General features: G+C 39.4%; 2 protein-coding genes across 2 annotated transcripts in view; both read left to right on the top strand.

Moving 5' to 3' along the window:
• DMGDH (dimethylglycine dehydrogenase) overlaps nt 1–5,487 on the top strand; it is a 40,216-nt gene extending 34,729 nt beyond the window's left edge. Inside the window, exons 15-16 of the mRNA XM_040089687.1 lie at nt 3,905–4,039; nt 4,866–5,487. Of these exons, the coding sequence (XP_039945621.1) occupies nt 3,905–4,039; nt 4,866–5,081 (351 nt within the window). The 3' untranslated portion in view covers nt 5,082–5,487. The remainder of the gene's footprint in view (nt 1–3,904; nt 4,040–4,865) is intronic.
• A 5,148-nt stretch (nt 5,488–10,635) lies between these two features.
• Nucleotides 10,636–20,868, top strand: part of ARSB (arylsulfatase B) — a 65,841-nt gene continuing 55,608 nt past the window's right edge. The window contains exons 1-4 of the mRNA XM_040090974.2: nt 10,636–10,914; nt 13,863–14,049; nt 16,232–16,422; nt 16,989–17,196. Coding sequence (XP_039946908.1) covers nt 10,636–10,914; nt 13,863–14,049; nt 16,232–16,422; nt 16,989–17,196 — 865 coding nt within the window. The remainder of the gene's footprint in view (nt 10,915–13,862; nt 14,050–16,231; nt 16,423–16,988; nt 17,197–20,868) is intronic.

The raw sequence follows: 20,868 nt of genomic DNA, 5'->3' as shown, positions 1-20,868 counted from the left end.
GCCTCCAGAGTGTTGTAACATTATGGTTATAGAAGATGACAGCAGCTGTTGGTGCTGCCTTACTCAGTTGGGTGACTTTGTGTTCACAATTTGGCTCCATGCCCACAGTCCTAAATGATATACTGAATAAATTACAGCAGTTCCTTGTTGAGAGAGTTGTATGTCTTTGCTGCAAATGTTGAACAGATATAGCATATTTTTTTTTAGACATTTTGACCTTATTCTGATCAACTGTTTTGTTGAGAAATAAAACAAAAAACAAAACCAAAGGGGGTTAAAAGGCTTATAGGTAATTTCTATTTCTTTGCTTCCCTTAAACTAGAAAAGGTTGTTATAGAGGATAGAATTAGGATTGGGGTGCCACTGAAAACCAGGTACATCTGAAACACAGTAAGTGTTAAAAATTTTTTGTACACAGTGAGTTTAAGTCACTGTGCATAAAGCAAGCACATTGGTTATGTCTCGTAAACTCTTTTTGAAAAACAGGGGGGTTATCTTGTGCTGTTAAACATATGGCAACTAACACAAAGTAAAAGCCTGATAAGAATAAGGAAAATACATATATACAGTATGTTAATATATTAACTCATCAGTGGTATCCCTTTAGCTATGTGCTATTTTAAGAATTTGGCTGATTTGTCTTAGTGATATGATTTTTTCATTTTAATTTTATCTGAACTTATCTAACACACAAGTAAAAAGGAACAGCCCATCTTTTTATCTGGTGAACTGCACTCAAATGAAGCTAAGCATTAGATATTGTCTTTATCTTTGGTGCCTAAGAAGTGTATTTATTTTATGTGTAAAGCATTACATCTGCCAAAGCTTAATGCTTTGGGAATTAGTGCCAAAGTAATGGAAAGTGTTCTGTATTTTATGCTTAGCTTTTTAGGACTATCTTTGCTTCAATTAGTATAAACATTTTACATGCTCCTGCACGTCAAGTCTTTTTTTTTTTTTTAACTCAGACAGTGAGGAACAGCTTTAAATTTGATATTTGTTCAAGGTTGGAATTGTTTAGTGTTTTCATTTGTTTCTGTTCTTTTTTTTCTGTTTTGTTGGTTTGGGGTTTTTTTAATATTGATTTATTGGATTGTACTGGTTTATATAGGATTTTTTTTTACATTATATTTTGTACAACAAGATAAAATAAATAGAAGCAGCATGCAAACTGACTATTTTTCTCCTAGAAAGAGGAAGCATTTGTTAACAAGAACAGGCAGACTTAGGTTGAATGCATCAGCTTCCAAATTCTGTTTTGATTGGAATGAACATTGGAATCCCATGCACATACACTTAAAAAGCACAAATGAATAATGGTGGGAATACATTAGTGTGAAATTGACATGGGTACCTAAGAACTGTAAAAGAAGTAAACTGAACTAGTCAAATTCCTATAGTTGGAATTTAAGAAGGTGCATTAAATATTTAAAAGTGTATATATGCATTCGGACTTGTACATTACATATACATATGTATTTTCACACATACACTTTTACGTATGCTCATATAGTGTTCAAGTATGTATGTATTCATCCATTTATCTATCTATAGATGTAGATACACACATTTTGTGTGTGTGTGTGTGTGTATGTGTGTGTGTGTATATATATATATATATATGTGAGATGTGTATTTTTTAGAGTTTGAATTCTAGGTTACATCCTGGTTATTTTTCCAAGCCATCATTCTAAAAAGACTAGAATATGCCTAACCTTCAATGAACAGAAAATAGCAAAGAAAAAGCCCTCTGCATTAAATCCCCCATATGCATCTTCAGTTAGCATAATAGCTACACGGTGGTTTATTCCAGGTGACCAAAAGCTTGGCCTATTTAAAATTAACTGAGAAAGGATTTAATTTTCTATCTCAAGCAACAGACAAAAAATGATCCACACTTAGACTCTAAAGCCTCTAACTGCTTGTTCTAGTGGTATCCATACCTAGGGCATATAACATTGCCTTTGAATACTTGTGTTTAGATCCACAGTTACATTCCATGTGACTAAATACCTGATATTACATTAGTATGAATAGGAAGGAGTTGATTCAATGATAAGTATCCCTGTAGAATGTTTACTTCTTGGTATTTATCTTTGTTGTGCAAAGCATTTTAGTCTGTGAGTTGTGCTATGGTATACAGTCTTATTTGCATTTCTAGTAGTAGGTTTTTCCTACAGTTGCACCTACCCTGTAAAAGAAAAGTGAGAGGTAACTACCAGTAGCTGGTTATTCTCTGGTGTGAGATCTTTGCTTTATATTTTGCAGCAGCATCTTGACATTATATTTAAAATGAATCCTCACAGTCTTTTTCCTGATCTGAGCTGTATTTCATGTGTTTTTTCCCCAAAGGGTGCCAGCTCTGATCTTTATGTGCAGTATCTGCTTTACCCCCAGTTGAACCACCTTGATTTTCAGACTAACTGCTCCTTAACTGGTTTATAAGCTGTTTTTCCGTAACTGCTTTAAGAGCCTAGCCTTTTATAGTGCAAAAACTTCACCACTTAAATAATTTCTTATGAGCCTACACATAGATTTATGTGGACCTCAAGAAATACTTGAACACATGAACTAACTGTATAATATTTATTGTATGTGTTGCTTGTGATTCTGACAGTGCAATAATTCTCTACTGAAATTAAAGAACATTACCGGAAATAGTATTTTTGAAGACTTCAACAATATTTCATTTCTTTTCCCTTAAACACTCATCAAATTAATATAATTCCTGCTTCAGACCTAAGATCAACTGCCTTAAAATGTCTTTCACTGCTAGTGAAGCAAAGGCTGGAAAGCTAGAGGACTTTGTAACTGCTATTATATTTCTACCCATGGGGCAGGCTTGTGAGTATTTGGCAATTTAGTTTGAATACAATTCTTTTGTTCTGTCTGATCTATGTCATAGGAAAAAAAAATTGACATCATGAAGAATTTCTTCATGGTTGTTAATTATTGGAAAGGACAGTCCAGGGAGGTGGTGGAGTCACCATCCCTGGATGTGTTCAAGAAACAACTGGACATGACACTTTGTGCTGTGCTGTAGTTGATAAGGCAGTGATTGGTGAAAGATTGCATTCAATGAGCTTAGAGGCCCCTTCCTACCTAAATGATTCTGTGATAGAATCAGGCTAGTGGAATCAGCTCAGTGTGTTCAGATACAGTAAATACTGTCCTATATATCCTTGAGGGTTCTGAGACTTGCCAATGACTACCCCTATACTTGTCAAACAAGTGCAACCTTGTGCAACCTTTTTCTGGAAATATGAGAATCTGCTTGTACCTTTATAAGCAGGCTGAAGAAGGGAACTCCAGACAATAGCATCATTCTTTACAAAACATGCTGCATTATCCCATAAAACAGTAGATAGAGGAAAAAAATGTACCTACCCTAAAAGAAGCTTATGGAGTAAATTGCCAGCTGTGCAGCCTGGCAGAGACATCAAAGTGGAATACTGACAGGTTACTGTCATTAATAGATGATGGCTTCAAAAGGAAGAGTGTTGACAGAGCAAGGCGCAGACTTCAGTATCTGGGTATTGGACTTCACTTCTTGTCATAGACACTAAAGTAATGTACAGTCCTCTGGCTTACAACTTTAACTGAGCAGGTAGTCTTATAGCACAGCTTACTATGTATGTGTTTCTACTATGTTGGAATTATGGATGTTAAAGGCTGAGATCTATGAATATGAATATACAGAATAAAGTTACCAAGGTATAATATACCAGTATAAAAATACCAAGATACAAGTATACTATCTGCCAAAGATTTGATTTCATCTATATTTTATACAAAATACTTATGTGATAGGCAAACACATTAGAATACATCTAAATGTTTTTATCTCTAAACATATTGGAGAACGCAAATAAACATATATTATCATTATCTTGTATTTTTTCAGGCAGCAGACTTTACAGGAAAACAAGCACTGAAGCAGATTAAAGAAAAGGGGCTCAAACGACGACTGGTATATCTCACCCTGGACACAGATAATGTTGATCCAGAGGGAAATGAGAGTGTGTGGCACAATGGCAAGGCAAGGACTATAGTTCATGTTGCAAAAAAATCAGTCTTAATTCTCCATAAACAGAACCTTTGTGTTTCAAGTGTGAATGCATTTTTTTCTATTTTACTAGCACAGAACAATTTGAAGCTATGATAAACACTCTAATCTTCAAGCAAGAAGTAAAGACTAACTAAATACCTACAGAGAAGGTGTGAAATGCTGTCAAGTCACTGCAACTAGGGTTGGAAGAGACTAAAGTATTGTCATGCATTCTCTTCTTCTGCAAGTTCACTGCTGTCCTAAGAACACACTTTTGCTACTCAAAAGAAATGAAACAACAGCAAAATTTGGGGCTCTGCACTTCAGTACAAATTAGGTGTTGAGACACTCACTAGCAGTTAAATTCTTATAGATAATAAACATATGCATGTGTATTGTATATGTTCCAGTGGAAACTTAATTGGACATAATAAGAATTGGGTATTTTTTCAAAAAGGAAAATATTTCCAGTTTCAGGTGGTCGTCTCTGTTGAGAATATTATGAACTGCATAACATAGCTGACTCTTGCATAATGACTGAAGCGTATAAACCAAAATGTGAGATGTCTAGTTGTTTGGGCTGTTGGCTGGGGTGGGGTTGGTTTTTTTGCTTGTTTGGGGTTTTGTTTGTTTGTTTGTTTTGGTTGTGTTTTGTGTGTGTTTTTGTTTGTTTGTTTGGGGTTTTTTGTTTGGGTTTTGTTGTTGTTGTTGTTGTTGTTGTTGTTGCTGTTGTTGTTGTTGTTGTTGTCAGGTTTTTTTTCCCAGAAAATCTCACTGCATATTGAAAATAAATACAATTGGTTTTGATTTTTTTCAGGTTATTGGCAATACCACATCTGGATGTTTCAGTTGTGGAGCTCAGCAGAGTCTAGCTTTTGCATATGTTCCCATGGAACTCAGCAAAGTTGGACAGAAATTGGAAGTTGAACTTCTAGGTAAAAATTATCCCGCAACCATTATACAGGAGCCACTGGTGCTGACTGAACCAACAAGAATGCGCCTTCAGAGAAAGGGTGAAAGTCCCAAAATGTAAACACAGATGAGGATACAGCAAATTGTGCAGTAGGCAATATTACCATTATTATGCTTAAAATTAAGAGAATTAAACTACTCAAATTTTCTAATTGTTAAACACAAGATCTTCTACCATACATAAGTGAGAAATTCAAAGGTGTTACTTCCTACTTCCCTGTATGCGCTGCCCACATTAGAGAGCTGAGCGGAGCTGATGAGCCGCCGTGTGTTCTGCTTCCCAGTGCACTTGTGAGCAGAAAATGGCAGGGAATGAGTACATCATGGATTCAGCTTGCTCCCACAAGCAATCTGCGTTACTCTGTACAAGAAATTGCTCTTGATTCTGTCCAATAGCAAATTCCTCCCCCTCCCTCACGCCCACAGTTCCTCCTTTGCCTGCCCTTGAGGTAAAGTAGCTTATCCTGCCTTCTTTACACATGAACATCAAGCTTACCATAAAATCATGTCACTAGTTCTACACAGAACGCTTCATAAGGAATTGAAAGACATCCCATTAACCATTAAAATAATAAAGGCATTATTAAAGGTAAACTGAACTCTTGACTTTTTTTCTCTGTGTGTCAGCCTGTCAGAAATTCTCATAGAAGACCAAAATCTAGTTCTTCTCAGTGAAACAGTTATAGGAAGCCCATTCTTCATTATTTTACATAAATCATCTAGCATATTACATGTAATATTCTAGAATAAACAGTATGTTATTGTTCAATTTCTGAACAAAGCTTAAATTACAGATTTACTGTATTAAATCTGAACCACTGACTGGCACCAAAGATGGTCAGTTTTTTCTTACTGTTAATTACAGTAAGCAACAGTAAGAGTATTATTACACATAATTATTAGCAGTGGAAAAAAATATAATTAAATTCATGGCAAAGGACCTTTATTGAGTGTTAAATATTCAGTAACCCAGGTAAGCAGCACTGGGATATGATGGGAACACACCAAATTAATAAAAAACTCATCTGGAACTCAAGAATATTCTCAACAATTCTTTTGAATAATTGTGTTAAAATTTCCAACTTTGTAATTATGTTCTTTAGGCTATAGATAAGTGTTTTCAAAGTATGTATGAATCATGTAAAAAATGCACTTTTTAAAAGGGAGTTGGTGCCTCTAAATCTTCAGCAAAGAAGCAAATGTATAAATAGTATATACCAGGAGAAACACGATTTGAGTAATGAACACTCACTCTTGATAAAGTAAACTGACATTACATTGTGCTGTTTTGACTACCTTTTACAAAGCAGGTCAAAATTAAATATATGAGCTTTGCCAGGTTTGCATGCAGTATGTTACTGTCTTGAGTGAAAAATTCAGAAATAATTCTCTGCTATACTTTCATAAGTGATTCTGCGCTATTTTTGCTGAACCATCAAAATGTTACTCTTCTAAAGATAACATTATTTGTAATGAGGCACTTAGCCACTGTGACTCTGTGAATATTTAAGAATTCTGAAGTACAACATGATGCTATATGGTTTTATTTAGACTATGGAGGAATAGAGCAATGCTTAGGAATATAGTTTTGAATTTCAGTATTTCCCAAGATTATGGAAATTCCCTAGGCACCACATCCTGGAGTGTAATGTAAGAGTTACTCTGAGACAGATTCACCTATGCTTTCCCAATCAGCTTTGCTATGCTGAAAGTGTTCCAATAATGCCTCCATGTCCAAGCCTGGCAGTTAGAATCAGGTTTGTAACTCATTTTCTGACTCAGAAGAAAGATTAATACGTCAGCTGGAGCAATTTGACTGCAGAAGGGACAGGCTTTCTGCAGCAAAGAATAATGAATAGCAGATACGATTCCTACAGTCAAGTGAACTCAGAACCTGTACCCTCCGATAGCTTGTACTTGCATTTTGAGCTGTAACCTCCCAACCCCTAATTTCTCCACCTAGCTGATGCAGACTTCTCTCATTTTACAGTGCAGGATTATGCCAGCCCAGACACTGATTTCTTTGGGGGTTTCTCACTGACAGCTCTTGTCACCCAAGTCTCATCAGCACCAAGCCTCGGCCAGTTAGTGGAAGTTGTATGAGGAGTGGCTGAGGTCACAGCTTTGTCAGGGATGGACACTGATCTCTTCTCTGTGGTGCCCGGTGACAGAAACCAAGGGAATGGCCTGAAGCCTAGTTGGGGGAGGTTTAGGTTGGATGCTATGAAAAGGTTCTTCACCCACTGGGTTTTTAGGCACTGGACCAGGTTCCCTAGGGAAATAGTCATGGCACCTAATTTGTCAGAGTTCAAGGAGCGTCTGGACAATGCTTTCAGGCACACAATATGATTCTTGGGGTTGTCCTGTGCAAGGCTAGAAGCTGGACTCAATGAGCCTTGCAGGCCCTTTCCAATTCAGCATATTCCATGGTTCTAAGTTTCATTTAGAAACTTCAAGATCTGGATGAGCTAACCATGTGTCATGATGTTTCTAGGTCAAGGCAATATAGTTTCTTTCTTCAGCCAACTTACAAAGCTAAAACAACTTCACCTGCATCACTGACTACACGTAAGAAAAATGGAATATCTTGTTGCTCTCTGTTACTTCTTAAGAATGTCTGAGCTTTCTCTTTAATAATGAATTCAGGAGCAGAGACATCAGAAGTAGTTTTAAGGAGGGATGGCTGAGAATTAGAAGTGCTGTAGCTGTGATAGCAATGTCTGAAAGTGCTTCCTAGCTGACTTGGCTTCTTTTTGCTGCTCTGATACCCAAGTCAGCTTACTCAATATTCATCAGAACAGCTCAACATTGCATTCTGCACAGCACGGATAAAGGAAACAACAGCAAGACAAAGCTTTAAAAAATCATGCCCACATACAGGTTCACATACATAAGTCAATCCTTTAAAGTTATTAAGGGTGGGAAAAAAAAGTACATAAACCTGCAGAAATGAGGTGAGGGAAGTGTTCAGCAGCTGTTGTAGTTTCCTGTCACTTATTTTCATTACAGATTGAGATATGGTGTTCCCTAAACTTTTGCCAAGACAGAGCAAGAGGAAGTGAATAAGAGGAAGAATGTTTAAGTATTGAGTTTTAAGAGGGCTCCTAACCCATCAAACAGAAATACCAGTGTAGAAAGAGTGGTAGGGGACTTCTTTAGAGTCTTTCTTAACCTTACCAGCTAACAGAGGAGACCCATCTGCAGTGATGTGAAAAAATGACGGTTGGTCATATAGGAAACTTTCTGAAATACTCAGATCAGGATATGTAAAAAGCAGTTTTCTCAGACACTTTTTGCCATTTTCTTATATTTTTCCATCTCTAGTGTTTTTCCACATCAGAGTAGATGTTACTATTTTTGTTCCAACTTACCATGTGCTATGGCAAAAGTGTCCAGTTCATGCTTTGTATGGCATGATAAATCCACACTGATACGGTAACCTTTAATCAGGGATTAAAGAAGTCTAATGACTTCTTTAATCACTGATCCCAAAACAACATCCAAATTATTCAACCCCAAATTCAAATAAGAGAAATTGAAACACCAGAGACAGAACATAGACCATTTTCTGGATTTTTTTTCTTTTGACTCAAGTGACTATTGTCTGAGAGAAATAGTTTTTTCTGATTTCTGATTTGGATTCCAATTCTCTCAACTAGTAATAAATAAAACCCCCAAAGTACTAGAAAATATGAGAGGCAGCAACAACTAAACTGTGACTGTGCAGTATCTGCAGAATATATTTAAGACAGTTCAATATAATGTTTTAACTTCAGGCAACCAGCTTATAATTCCAATGGACTAGGATAACCAGTACATAACTTCTGACACTTCTCTATAAGGAAATATGAATTCAGCTACATTTGAACACCATGATAACTTTGGAAATATGAAAGGTGAATAGAAATTATGAATTTTGTTTCAAATTTTCCTGTTTCACCAGCATTGTGCTGATTTTCAAAGTATTTATTACGAGAGAACAAAAGGGAATGTGCTAACATTCGGATGAAACTTCACCTGTAATAGGGACATGGAAGAAGTTAGAAAAACTAACAGTTCAGTGAGACAGTTGAGACTGGTCATGGGATCTGGACTAGAAAAAAGAGAAATTGGAACTTTGCAGCTTTTGGACAGTAAAATCACATTTCAAAAAAGAAAATACTACTCATAGTCACACAGCAGTTTGTCAGTGATCCTGGAATTTACCTTGTAGAAAACTGACTTTAAGTCAGTACTGTTGCCTCTTGTTCCAGTACTGACTGTAGATTGTAGTACATTCTCATTGTAGGTAAAAAGCTGGCATCACTCACCATAGCCGTTGTTTTCAAACCAGGAGGGAAATCTGTGGGATTAAAAAAACCTCCAACCTGGTAGTTCCATAGGCTTATCCACTAGCCTTCATTAATACAAGCAGGAACTTTCTTTCTACAGAGACTGGTCAGGAAATAATCAGGTGTCTAGTATACTCAATATTTGGCTTTCTAACCAAGAAAAACAAATTTTAATGTGGACTGTTTTTTCGCCTGTTACCAAATGGCTATATAAACTTGGCAGTACAAATATTTACCATTCCAGCTGAATGGGAAATCTATGGTTATTTGATCTTCCACTGGACACTGGAATTTATGTCTATTCCATGGATGAACAAAATTGACCAGAGCTGGCAGCTATTTCTGTCCTTTCACTCCCTTAGATTTTAGTAGTGGTTGTTTGCAATATTGCTTCAGACGATTACATGGTTTGAAGAAACATCCCCATTGACATTGCTGCTATTTCTGCCTCTCTGTTATTTCACTTCCTTCCTACACTGCAACAGTTACAAGCACCATCTTACAGCCAGACCTCAATCCAGGCTTCTCATCCGAATGGACAAAATGGAGAGAAATAAAGCACCAGGCTGCTTGTGATTTTGCAAGGTGTTGGGGGTCGAGGGGGGAGCGAAGACACACGGGTCTCTCTTGTGCGTGTGTGTGTGCGCCCACGCTAGCAGCTGATGCTGACAGGAGAGTTTCTCCAACAGGAATAATCGCCGCCTCGCTCCGCTCAGCTGCATCCTCAGAGGTGGTTGCAACTTGTTTTTCCCAGGCTGTCCTGCGCACTGGCCATGTGCGTGTTGCAGCTGCCTCACTGCGCATCCACACAGAATAAGCTCCGTAGGCAGTATTAAAGACAGATGAGCTGCTATGAAGGCAGAAGTAACAGCCCAGATTATTTTACAAGAATGCACTCTGTCCTGCCCTCATAATGTTTCGCCGCAGTTGACTCGAGACGCAAGCTCGCACATATTTCCCCGGTTCCCCTGGGAAAGGCTCCGAGGTTTGAACCGGGTGTTTAACGCAGGGGTTGAAGCAGGACAACATTGGAAGGCGCCGCCAGCATCAGCGGGTTGCACACCTTGCGGACACCGACAACACCCTCACAATTTCTTTTTTAACCCAATACCAAACCCCACCGGCCTAAAGCTGCAGCGCCCCCACCCTCGACACGCCCCGGCGCGGCGCCCCGGGCCGGGCCCGGCCTGGCCCTGCCCGGGCCCGCCCCGTAGGCCGCGCCGTGCGCTCGGCGGGCGGAGCCGGGCTCGGGGCGGCCCCGCGGCCCAGTTCCTGCTGGCGGGGATGGCGCGGCGGCCGGGCGTGCCGTGCCCGTGCTTCAGCCGGCTGCTGTGCCTGTGCCTGCTGCTGTGCCTGCCCGTGTGCCTGGCGCGCCCGCCCGCCCCGCACCTCGTGCTGGTGCTGGCCGATGACCTGGGCTGGGGCGACGTGGGCTGGCACGGCTCTGCCGTCCGCACGCCGCGGCTGGACGCGCTGGGGGCGGGCGGCGTGCGGCTGGAGCGCTACTACACCCAGCCGCTGTGCACGCCGTCCCGCAGCCAGCTCCTCTCGGGCCGCTACCAGGTAGGGCGGGCGCTCCCAGCCCTGCGGCGCTGCCCCGGGCGGGCTGCGGGTGCTCCCGGCTCGCTTCTGGCTGCCCCCGTGCCGCTGGGGTGCCGCTGGGGCTTGCGGGGGCTCCGTGGGGAGAGGGCTGCCCTGCGGAAACCAGCTGCGCTGAGACCCCAACTTCGCCTTGCCTTGCGAGCTCGGGAGTAAACTAGGCACGGAGTCAGTGCGAATTGTTCTGTTCCAGAAAAGCCGAGGCGCTGTCTGTGCTTCAGGCACGGCCGTCTGTCGTGGGAGATATCCCTGCCCTGGTCGTCTGACTGTTGGATATTTTTCCACTGGACAGGCACACGGTGGAGGCGCAGGCAGAGGCAGATCAGCGCCACTTCTTCAGTTTTTGCAGCATGTTTTCCAGTGCAGCGCCCAAATGCGTAACAAGTTGTACATTCACCTCCACCTGGTGCAGGAGGTGTAGATGTTCTGCGCTCCTCGACGGAGTGCACACAGAGCGGTCGTTCATCTGAGTGTCCAAATAGTTCGTAGTCGTTATCCTGATTTTTTTTTTTCCTTTTTTTCTTTTTTTTTTTTCTTTTCTCTTCTTCCCCCAGCGGCACTGGTGTAAGATTTGGGCTCTGTAATGCTGGTATCATTCTACCCTTTCCCATCCTTTTTGCAATTTTGGCAGAAACATGGGGAGTGAGGAGTGGGAAAAAAAATATGGAAACACAGCATGGGCAGAAAGAAGAAACTCAGAAAGGGTTGTGTGTTTCAGAAGTTTCCCTTCTGTCTCAAGAAGTTCTGCACATCCACGTTAACCATAGTGATTGCCAAATAAACTGCTCTGAAGGAAATAAATGTCATCCTGTATTAGTGGATGCTATCTCTTGCTGCGGGAAGCTTGTTCTAGGTGACGCTCTTCCCAAGAAACATTTGTCCTGTTCCTGGAAATTCTAAGAATGAATAATGATGAATAGGAAAAAAAACAATTCACATTATCTCTACCAACCCTTTAAGCTGTTCCATTAAATAACCTGAAATAGTTTTTCATAGTGACTGTTTTTAAAATACAGTTCATACTCTGAACATGCTTTCCAAGAAGGGAACCACTGCTGCATCACATCTTAAAAGTGGACATGGAAAATACATATAGTTTAGTCTGGATTTAAATTCATCCCATACATCAGGCTTGAAATTTTTGTAATCTTTGTGTTGACCTTGTTGGAACTGAGTAGAACAATACTAGAAAATGGAAGCTTTTTGGTTGTGTTTGTTTGTTTGGTGGGTTTTTTGGGGGGGTGGTTTGGTTTTTTGTGGGTTTTTTTTGGTTGGTTTGGTTTTGGTGGTGGTTTTTTTTTTGTTTGTTTGTTTGGTTTTCTTGTTTTTGTTTTTGGTTTTTTTTTTTAATAGAGGAGGCATTCTGTGCAGCAGTAATTATGCAGCATATATGTGAGAACTTTTTTTTAAATTGCTTTACCTATGGATATGATTAACAGTTGCTTAGAAACTTGAGAAAGTAGCCTAAATCTGGTCCTCCCTGGAGATTAAATTTTGGTAGTCACCTTGCAATCCATCTGAAAGAAAAGCAGTAGTATTGGTCTAAGATAGCGATAGATTTTTTTTAATTATTGCCTGCTTATCCATTTCCTTATTTCCTTATTTCCTTATTTCCTTATTTCCTTATTTCCTTATTTCCTTATTTATTTTCTTATTTATACAGTGCAAGAAATTACAATGCTTTGCTAGTTTATGTCATTCTGTATATTAATGTTTTCTGTAATATAGTGTTTTAAAATATTATATTTTTAATATAATATAAAATTTATACTATAATTTAAATTTTGAAACCTCCTTGTTCAAAGAAAATGAGGAAGTAGTTGGCACTTTAGAAACGGGCCTTATCCACTTGCCTAAGATCAGGGCTTATTTGTTCTAAAAGTCAGTTCAGAGAGTTGCTAAATTTCAGAGCAGTGCTTAGAAAGTTAATCATGCAGCTTGCTACACTGGTGTGCTTAGTGGAGTAGTAAAATTTGGTGTAATCTGGTCCAGGGGATCTTGAAGACTTTGTGCTTTGACGCACACAGATTGCTAAAAATATTTAACATTCAAACAAGATATATATACTTGTATACGTTATGTTTACATGCCTGGGTTTAGGGTAGTGCTTTTTTGATTGTTGAAAAGACAGCGAAGTTGACAGAAGCCAGCTTATAATATCAGTAACTGAGGAGGTTCCTTACATCAAGTGTGATATGCTACTCAAAGTATTGTTGTCAGTGATGGTTTTGTAAAGAAATACAAAATTCACCACTTAGAAAGCCTGGAAACTTTAGTAGAACTATTAAATATCAGATCTAGCCAGTGTAAAGCTTGTGTCATCCCTATATCCAAATGCTTTCAGTAGTGCTTGTACTCATTTAAAGAATGCAAATGAATGTACAAGTGTGTATATATAATATGCATTTAGAAGAGTAATAGAAAAATAGTTTTCTTTTATGGACCTTCCCTCCAGTGATTGTTCTCTGATACAGGCAAAAGCTTGATAGCTTCACCTGACGTCTGCACTTTTGCCTGTTTCATTCCCATTTAGAATCTCTCACTCTGTCTTGAGATGTCTTCAAACAGACCATAATGGTAATTCTTACCTGTTAGATTTCTAGCTAAAAACATAAAAGGCTTTGTATATGTCTGATTATTTGTTTGTTTAGTTGTTTTGGGGTTTTTTAATTGTCCTTGATTAATGCCTGGGAAGATGTTAACTCTTGCAGTACTATTTCTTGTTTTCCTCCATGCATCCCCTGCCCTCCACCTGCAGCTTCCTCATCATCTTCAGTGCTACATTGGTAAAATGAAGAGCCCCTAAAACTAATGCTAATCTCTAATGCAGCTGTGCTTCTTTTTGGGCCTGCTTATAAATTAAGCTGTGGGCTGTACTGTAGGTGATCTCTCACGCTTCTTTTCTCTGCTAGATCCACACAGGTTTACAACACCAGATAATTTGGCCGTGCCAGCCCAGCTGTCTGCCCCTGGATGAGAAACTCCTCCCAGAGCTCCTTCAAGAGGCGGGATATGTTACTCACATGGTGGGGAAGTGGCATTTGGGGATGTACAGAAAAGAATGCCTTCCTACCCGCAGAGGATTTGACACTTACTTTGGTAATGGTTTGATTTAACGTGGGCAATAAATGCAGTGTTAAAAAGGATGAGAAGCTGCCCCATTCTTGTAACAACAGCAGATTTATTGTTGATTTATAAGTAAAGTCATACCTAGGTATGCGTATTTTCAAAGTACCACTGCTTAAGAATGATAATGCCTTAAATGTATGCTGAAGCTTTACGACTTACTGGGGGAAGTATCAGAATTACTGTGTGGCTCCAAGTAAGGTATTTCTCTCTTACCATTTTCCCTCCCCCCTTCCCAGAGTTAACTTTTTACTCCAGATTCTCTGTCTCTTACGTACAGCAGCACAGGAAAATAGGGAATGGGGGTAACAGCCAGTTTGTGTAGATTTGGTTTTCCAGAGCTGATAGTGAGATTGTGTAAAAGCCTCTGTAAAGCAGTATCCAAAAAGTCACAAGTCACAAGATTGTCCAAGTGTGAGTGCATTACTTGCAGACCAACTTGTAGCTACCCACTATTTATTGCTCCCAGTGTGGTTTGTGCTCCTGTCCCAGTATCGATTCCACATACATTAGTTTTGCACAAGTCCCACGGATGTTTTGGAACTTGGGCTGTCTGCTCGTTCTGCACAGAACTGAGCTCAGAGAGGTCCATCTCCACTTGGTTGTTTTTAAGGCACTCTCCTTGAATGATGAATTTCAAAGTAGTTCATTTCTATGCAGAAGCCTGCGTTGGTCTTGTCTAACCTAACCTTAAATGAAGAGTGTGACTGTGCTATGTGTGTGCCTTTTATAAACTATATTAGTGCAAACATTAGGTGGGAAAAACTGTTTCCTTAGATAATTTACTTATTTTCATTCTTCGGGGAGCTCAGGGCCGTGGTTTCACAGCTGAATTAAGCAGATATATGCGGATTGGAATATAATGGCTCAATGCCTAAACATTTGTGCTTTCTCCTGTCATTTCACAGGAGGTTGGGATCTTTTGATGGCATAGGTGTAGATAGGCTGCTGCCCTTTGTGAAATCTCACCCTGGGACTGAGCAGGCTTTTAATGCAGGAGCCTGAGGACAGGCTGGCTCTGGATATGGTTTTTGGGTGCCCAATATGACATCATTTTTCAGAGGATATAGTGGTTCAATATCCTGCAGTGCTCATGTGATTCCAGTAGGCATAGATTATGAGTGATTCTGTGGCACACTTGATGCAGTCTCCCCTAGTGGGCATTCAAAATGGAAAAAATTCAACTTGTGCATCTGAGTACATTAACGAAAGCAGTCTGCCTATAAAATCACTTTATCTTTGAAAGATTACCCATTTTTTCCTCCTAAAAATATAGTAGACATTTATATTGTATTTAAGATAACTTCACTTTTCCTGTACATTGGTTTTTGCAGAAATTACTAGCTGCAGCTGCTGAAAAAAATGTTCAAGTAAATTAATATTTATCCCAAGTTCTTTTTTGGCAGAACATTAAACTGTATTTTTTTTTCTCAGCTTCATCCATTCTTTTCAGCATATTGGGGGAGAAATCTAAAATCTAATTTCAGGTATAATTTTTGAGATTCAAGGGACTTTGTAAAGTTTTATTTGTGACTGCTAAAACACAAGGGCTCTCCATGCCTAACAGGCTAGCCCTCGGTAGGAGCAAATGTATACATGTGGAATTTTTTCTTAATTTCTTTTGGATATCTCTAAATTATAGTGTCTTTTCTTCACCAGCTGGTGTCAGCAGTGGATCAGAAATCACATTACAGCAGACATAAAAGATGATTCCGACTTGGGAGTTTTTGAAGAAATTATTTTAAAAATTCCGAACTTTCCAATAGAGGTGGAAGCCTTACATCTAAAATACAAACATAGAAAAGCAGATAACCAAAAATCAGACTAGTTCAGGGCTAGATCACTGCCTTTGCTCTCAGTGCATTGGTTTAAAGCTTGTGGACATCAAAGTATAAATAAGAAGTCATTGAACTGCTTTCAAAATGTTTACTTTCTTTTGAAATTACTACTTGCATTAGTAATGAAAAGCCAATTAAACGTCAAGCTACTTAGATGTGTCAGGGGTACCACAGTAGGTGGTCCGGGGTTGAATCAGTGTTTTAGCTCAAAACCACTAATGTTTTGACATTTGTGCTTGACTTTTTTTCTGCTCCTGATGTATGTGTTCATGTGACATGATGCTGGCCTGCTCATTTGATGTCTTTTCCTGTTCCAGGCTATCTCCTGGGCAGTGAGGATTATTATACTCACGACCGCTGTGTCCTCATCAAAGCAAGGAATGTGACGCGCTGTGCTCTGGACTTCCGAGATGGAGAAGAAGTTGCAACTGGTTTTAAAAATGTGTATTCCACAAATTTATTCACAGAAAGAGCTATAGATCTTATAGCCAATCACAAAACTGAGAAGGTACAGGCAGCAGCTGCTATTCTGATAACTTCAGCATTAAAGAATGTTTAAAAAAAGGTTAATGGAGTATTAATAGAGAGCGCTGTGTTTGAGCTGTAATTCAGGGCTATTCAGTAGTTGCATAGAGCTAGATGTGAGAAGCAGCGCTGGTAAAACTAGTCTGCGGCCAAAATCAGCTTTGTCTGCATGGTCCTGCTTGGCCCGGTCTGCTATCCTTCTCCATTTCTTTTATTATAACACAAATAATAAATTTTTAGAAATGGTTTTAAGAAGTAGTTTGCATTTCTAAAAGGAGAAGGGAAGTTTAACGTGAGAAGTTTAATAGGAAGAAATTGTTAACAATTATGTTATGAAGAAAAGGTACATCTGATTTTCCACAGCTTTTCAGAAGTAATTTTTCAAAGCTTTCTTAGTTTATGTGCAGGGGTTAGAAGGTGTAGCAGTCATAGAGGAAATCAAAACAGACTACCTGCGCTGTTGATAAATCAGATCTGCTTTTGCTGCAGTAACTTTTGCACTGAGTACTTCACGTTCAACTAATTTCCGTTCTGCCCCTTCCACCCCAGCCCCTCTTTCTCTATCTCGCCTTTCAGTCTGTGCATGAACCTCTTGAGGTCCCTGAAGAGTACACGAAACCATATTCTTCCATAAAAGATGTAAAGAGACGCCATTATGCAGGAATGGTGACTCTCATGGATGAAGCGGTAGGAAATCTTACTGACGCTCTGAAAACACATGGTCTTTGGGACAACACGGTTTTTGTTTTCTCTACTGGTAAGTTCCTTCAAGTATTCTTTCAGTAGTAACTTTGCTACAGTGTCTGGCAAGCCAGACATCTGGCCCCTCTCTCTTTCCTCTGGATATTTTTTAACGACAGAAGAGTGATGAAAGTTGAGCAGGGCTTTAAGGGAAACAATGGTTTCTCTCTCTTCTGTTAGGGCTTTCTCAAGCTTGACCAAAACAACTCTGAAGTAGTGTCTGTGCAAATGGGGGATGCTCCTGGTGGTGTAAAAATACCTTTATAAAATCTGAGGAGTGCAGTGGAGTTAGAAGCGTCCTACTTGACACTGCAGTTACTGAGGATCTGTCAGAATTGAATCTTTACTGAGAGCTCTCTACAAATTTATTTCCTCTGAAGCAGTCTGTCCTCTCTGTGAATTGCCATGCGTTGCATGAAGCACAAATAGCCAGACAGAAAGCAGTTTTAAGCCAAAATTGTTTCTTTCCCTAATTTTAAGGTGACGTGTAGTTTTTGTGTTTCTTGAAGTATTTCCCTGGCATCTTACTCCTGTGAAGCAGAGGTCTGTTAATAAAACAGCTGAAAATATGATGAGCAGTCTAGTCAGCCAAATTACAACCTAAGTTTTCGTATGTACAGGCACACGATCTGGTTTCTAGATTATTAGAGTAATGCAAATAATACATGGCAAAGAAGTCTCCTTTGTTTCTAAATTAAGAGTGAAACAGAACCTTTGTGAAATAGAGCTGCTTGGCTGGGTTTTAGGAACATATTTGCTCTTGTTTGGTTGGAAGTGGGAAGTAGCCTTTCAATGCATACAGTTGTTCTTTTGTCCACACTACCTATTAGGGCTGTCAAAATGGCAGATTAATTTTCTGTGAACACTTTGAATACAAAAAAAAACCCAAACAACCAACTAAAACAACTAAAACAAACAGACAAGCAAAACAAGAAAAGAACCAACTGAAGTCTGATGAAAATACACTGATGATGATGTGTTTTGAGTTTAGCAGCTCAGAATCTTGGAATTTCATTTTGAGTCCAAACCTATTTGCCTTATGATGTTACATTTGTGTGCAGGTTTTGGCTCTAGCAGGATTTGATAACTCTTCTATGCCTGTTTCTGTTTGTAATGTTTTTATATTTAGAACTGAAAGTAAGCAAAGACATATGGAAAACTATACCAGTATTTATTCCACATGGAAAAAATCCTGTCTTTGCTGACGGGGCTTGGTAGAGTTATTTCAGTAATGTTTGTTCAGTACATTGTAGAATAAAACTAAATACATCTGAGCTAGAATTACAAGGTGTGAGTGAATTAAAAAGACAAATTTGTATTTTTTCATTTATGAAGCATTTATTTTTCTGAATGGTGGCAGTCTACTGTGGTTTTTAGCAGTGATCATTTTGCAGTCAGTTGCAGGTATGTTTCAACAAGAGTCAAACAATCAGGAAAGTCAAATGTCTACCCTGTCTAATGAGACTTATTTTGAGTTAATTGACAGTTTAAACTTCTAGGAGTTAAATTTACTACGATTAAAATGCATGGAAACTGGACTTAAATCAGGCAGGATTTAAGCAGGGGCCAGTGATTTGGGGTTTTTTGAGTGTTCTCTTTTTACTTCACACAGTTATTCTTTACAGGCATAAAACATTGCATGCAATGAGGACCCAGTTTCGAAAACCAAGTGTTGTAGCCATAAAGGATTTTAAAAAGACGAAAAAGAAAAATATGTCAAATTATGCAGTGTTTCTATATTTTGTTTGGTTTTTTTGGTGAAACACACCTTTTGCAGGTGGTGTGTTTCAGAATTGACATTAGAACATGGTTGAAAAGAAACATATGAGAGTCTGCAGCTGAGCATCTCATGCAGAGAGGGCTGTGATGTGTCAGATCTCCCTACACAGCTTCCAGGTCCTTTGGAGCTGGGAGTCCTTCAGTGCGCTGGTAGCTATAATAGGAGCATATGATTATAGTATGATTTACCTGCAGTTCTTGAGGACATGTCTGCTTGAAGAAGTGCCTCTCCCTGCCTCAAGTGCTGTTCTGGCACTGGGAGAAGCTCTTTTTTCTTGATGAGACACAGCAGGGGGCACACACTTTGTGATCAAGAACTCTCTGCAAGAAACTTCTTCCCATTCTGTGGGATTAAGAATCGATTTAAGGATTTCAATGAAGACTGCAAGGGAGAATCTAGGGAATGATAAAGTTTATCCATAATTTTAATGACCAATGTTAAAGACACACGATCATCATACTTTCCCAGAGGCATTTAGGGGTGCTGCAGGATGAGAGGCTGGACATGACCCAGCCATGGGCACTCCCAGCCCAGAGAGCCAAACGTGTCCTGGGCTGCATCCAGAGCAGTGTGGGCAGCAGGGCCAGGGAGGGGATTCTGCCCCTCTGCTCTGCTCTGCTGAGACCCCACCTGCAGAGCTGCATCAGCTCTGGGCTCCCAGCACAGGGCATGGAGATGTTGGAGCAAGTCCAGGATAGGTCCACAGAAATTATCAGAGAGCTGTAGCACTTTAACTATTAGGACAGAGAATTGGGGTTGTTCAGCCAAGAGAAGAGAAGGCTCTGAAGATACCTTACTGCAGCCTTTCAGTACTTAAAGTAGGTTTATAAAAAATATGAGGACAGTTTTTAACAGGACCTGTTGCAATTGGACAAGGGGTGATGGTTTTAAACTGAAGTAGAACAGATTCAGAGTAGATATAAGGAAAACATTTTTCATAATGAGCTTGGTGAAGCAGTGGAGCAGGTTGTACAGAGAGGTGGTGGATGTCCCATCCCTGGAAACATTCAAAGTCATGTTGGATGGGGCACTAAATAAGCTGATGTAGTCAAAGAAGTCTGCTTATTGTAGGGGGGTTGGACTAGATGACTTTTAAACGTCCTTTCAACCCCAAACCATTCTATGGGAAAAGCACTCTCTGTTTTGTTAGGTGTGTGGTTTGATAAAGGTGTTGTTGAAAGTCTGTAGATGAAAAAGAAGGCCCTACTTTTATGGTATATTTTACTAGATTCATTACTATTTCCTCTTTAGTTGAGGCCAAAATTCACACTTTTATGTTTGTATTGCTCCATACTTTCAAAGTCCTGTCCAAAGATTAATTTACAGGTGGTTGTTCCATATTTTGTACTACAGCCAGTAACATTGCAACAAACATAGTCTTCTGACTAGTTCCCTGTGAGGAGTTGACCTCAAACTGTAGATCTCTTTTTAGTGGGTACATATTTAAAAAGCATAGAATATGATGTAATCTTTGATCTGGTAGTTTTGGGGGTTTTTTTATTATTATACTCTTTCATGTTTCTTCCTATTTGTTATGGCTGGAGAGGGATTGCCTTGAAAACTTGCCAGTTGACAAATGGAAATGCTGCTCATTTTGAAAGAGTCTTGTGAAATGTGTAGAAGAACTTCAGTTCCTCTTCAAAGTGGCCTGCGGGAGATACCAGGATAAAAATGTAACTTCATTACATTAGGTCATTAGCACAGTCTGACTCCCTCAGTATATCCTGTAAATCAACCCTCTGGTGTCTTTTTGAACAGACAGACAGGCTATTTCTACAAGTAAATAAGAAAAAGGTGAGCTGATTCAATGGCATGTGGTGCTTTATTTGTGTATCAAGTAGTAGCTTGAAAAGTCTTGACTGGTTTGATATGAAACAGAATTTGCTTTCATGGACCATTTTTTACACT

This window comes from Hirundo rustica, chromosome Z (genome assembly GCF_015227805.2).
Source record: "Hirundo rustica isolate bHirRus1 chromosome Z, bHirRus1.pri.v3, whole genome shotgun sequence".
Taxonomy (NCBI): Eukaryota; Metazoa; Chordata; class Aves; order Passeriformes; family Hirundinidae; genus Hirundo; species Hirundo rustica.
The sequence above is the reverse complement of the archived record's forward strand: the minus strand, read 5'-3'. Positions and strand labels throughout refer to the sequence as shown.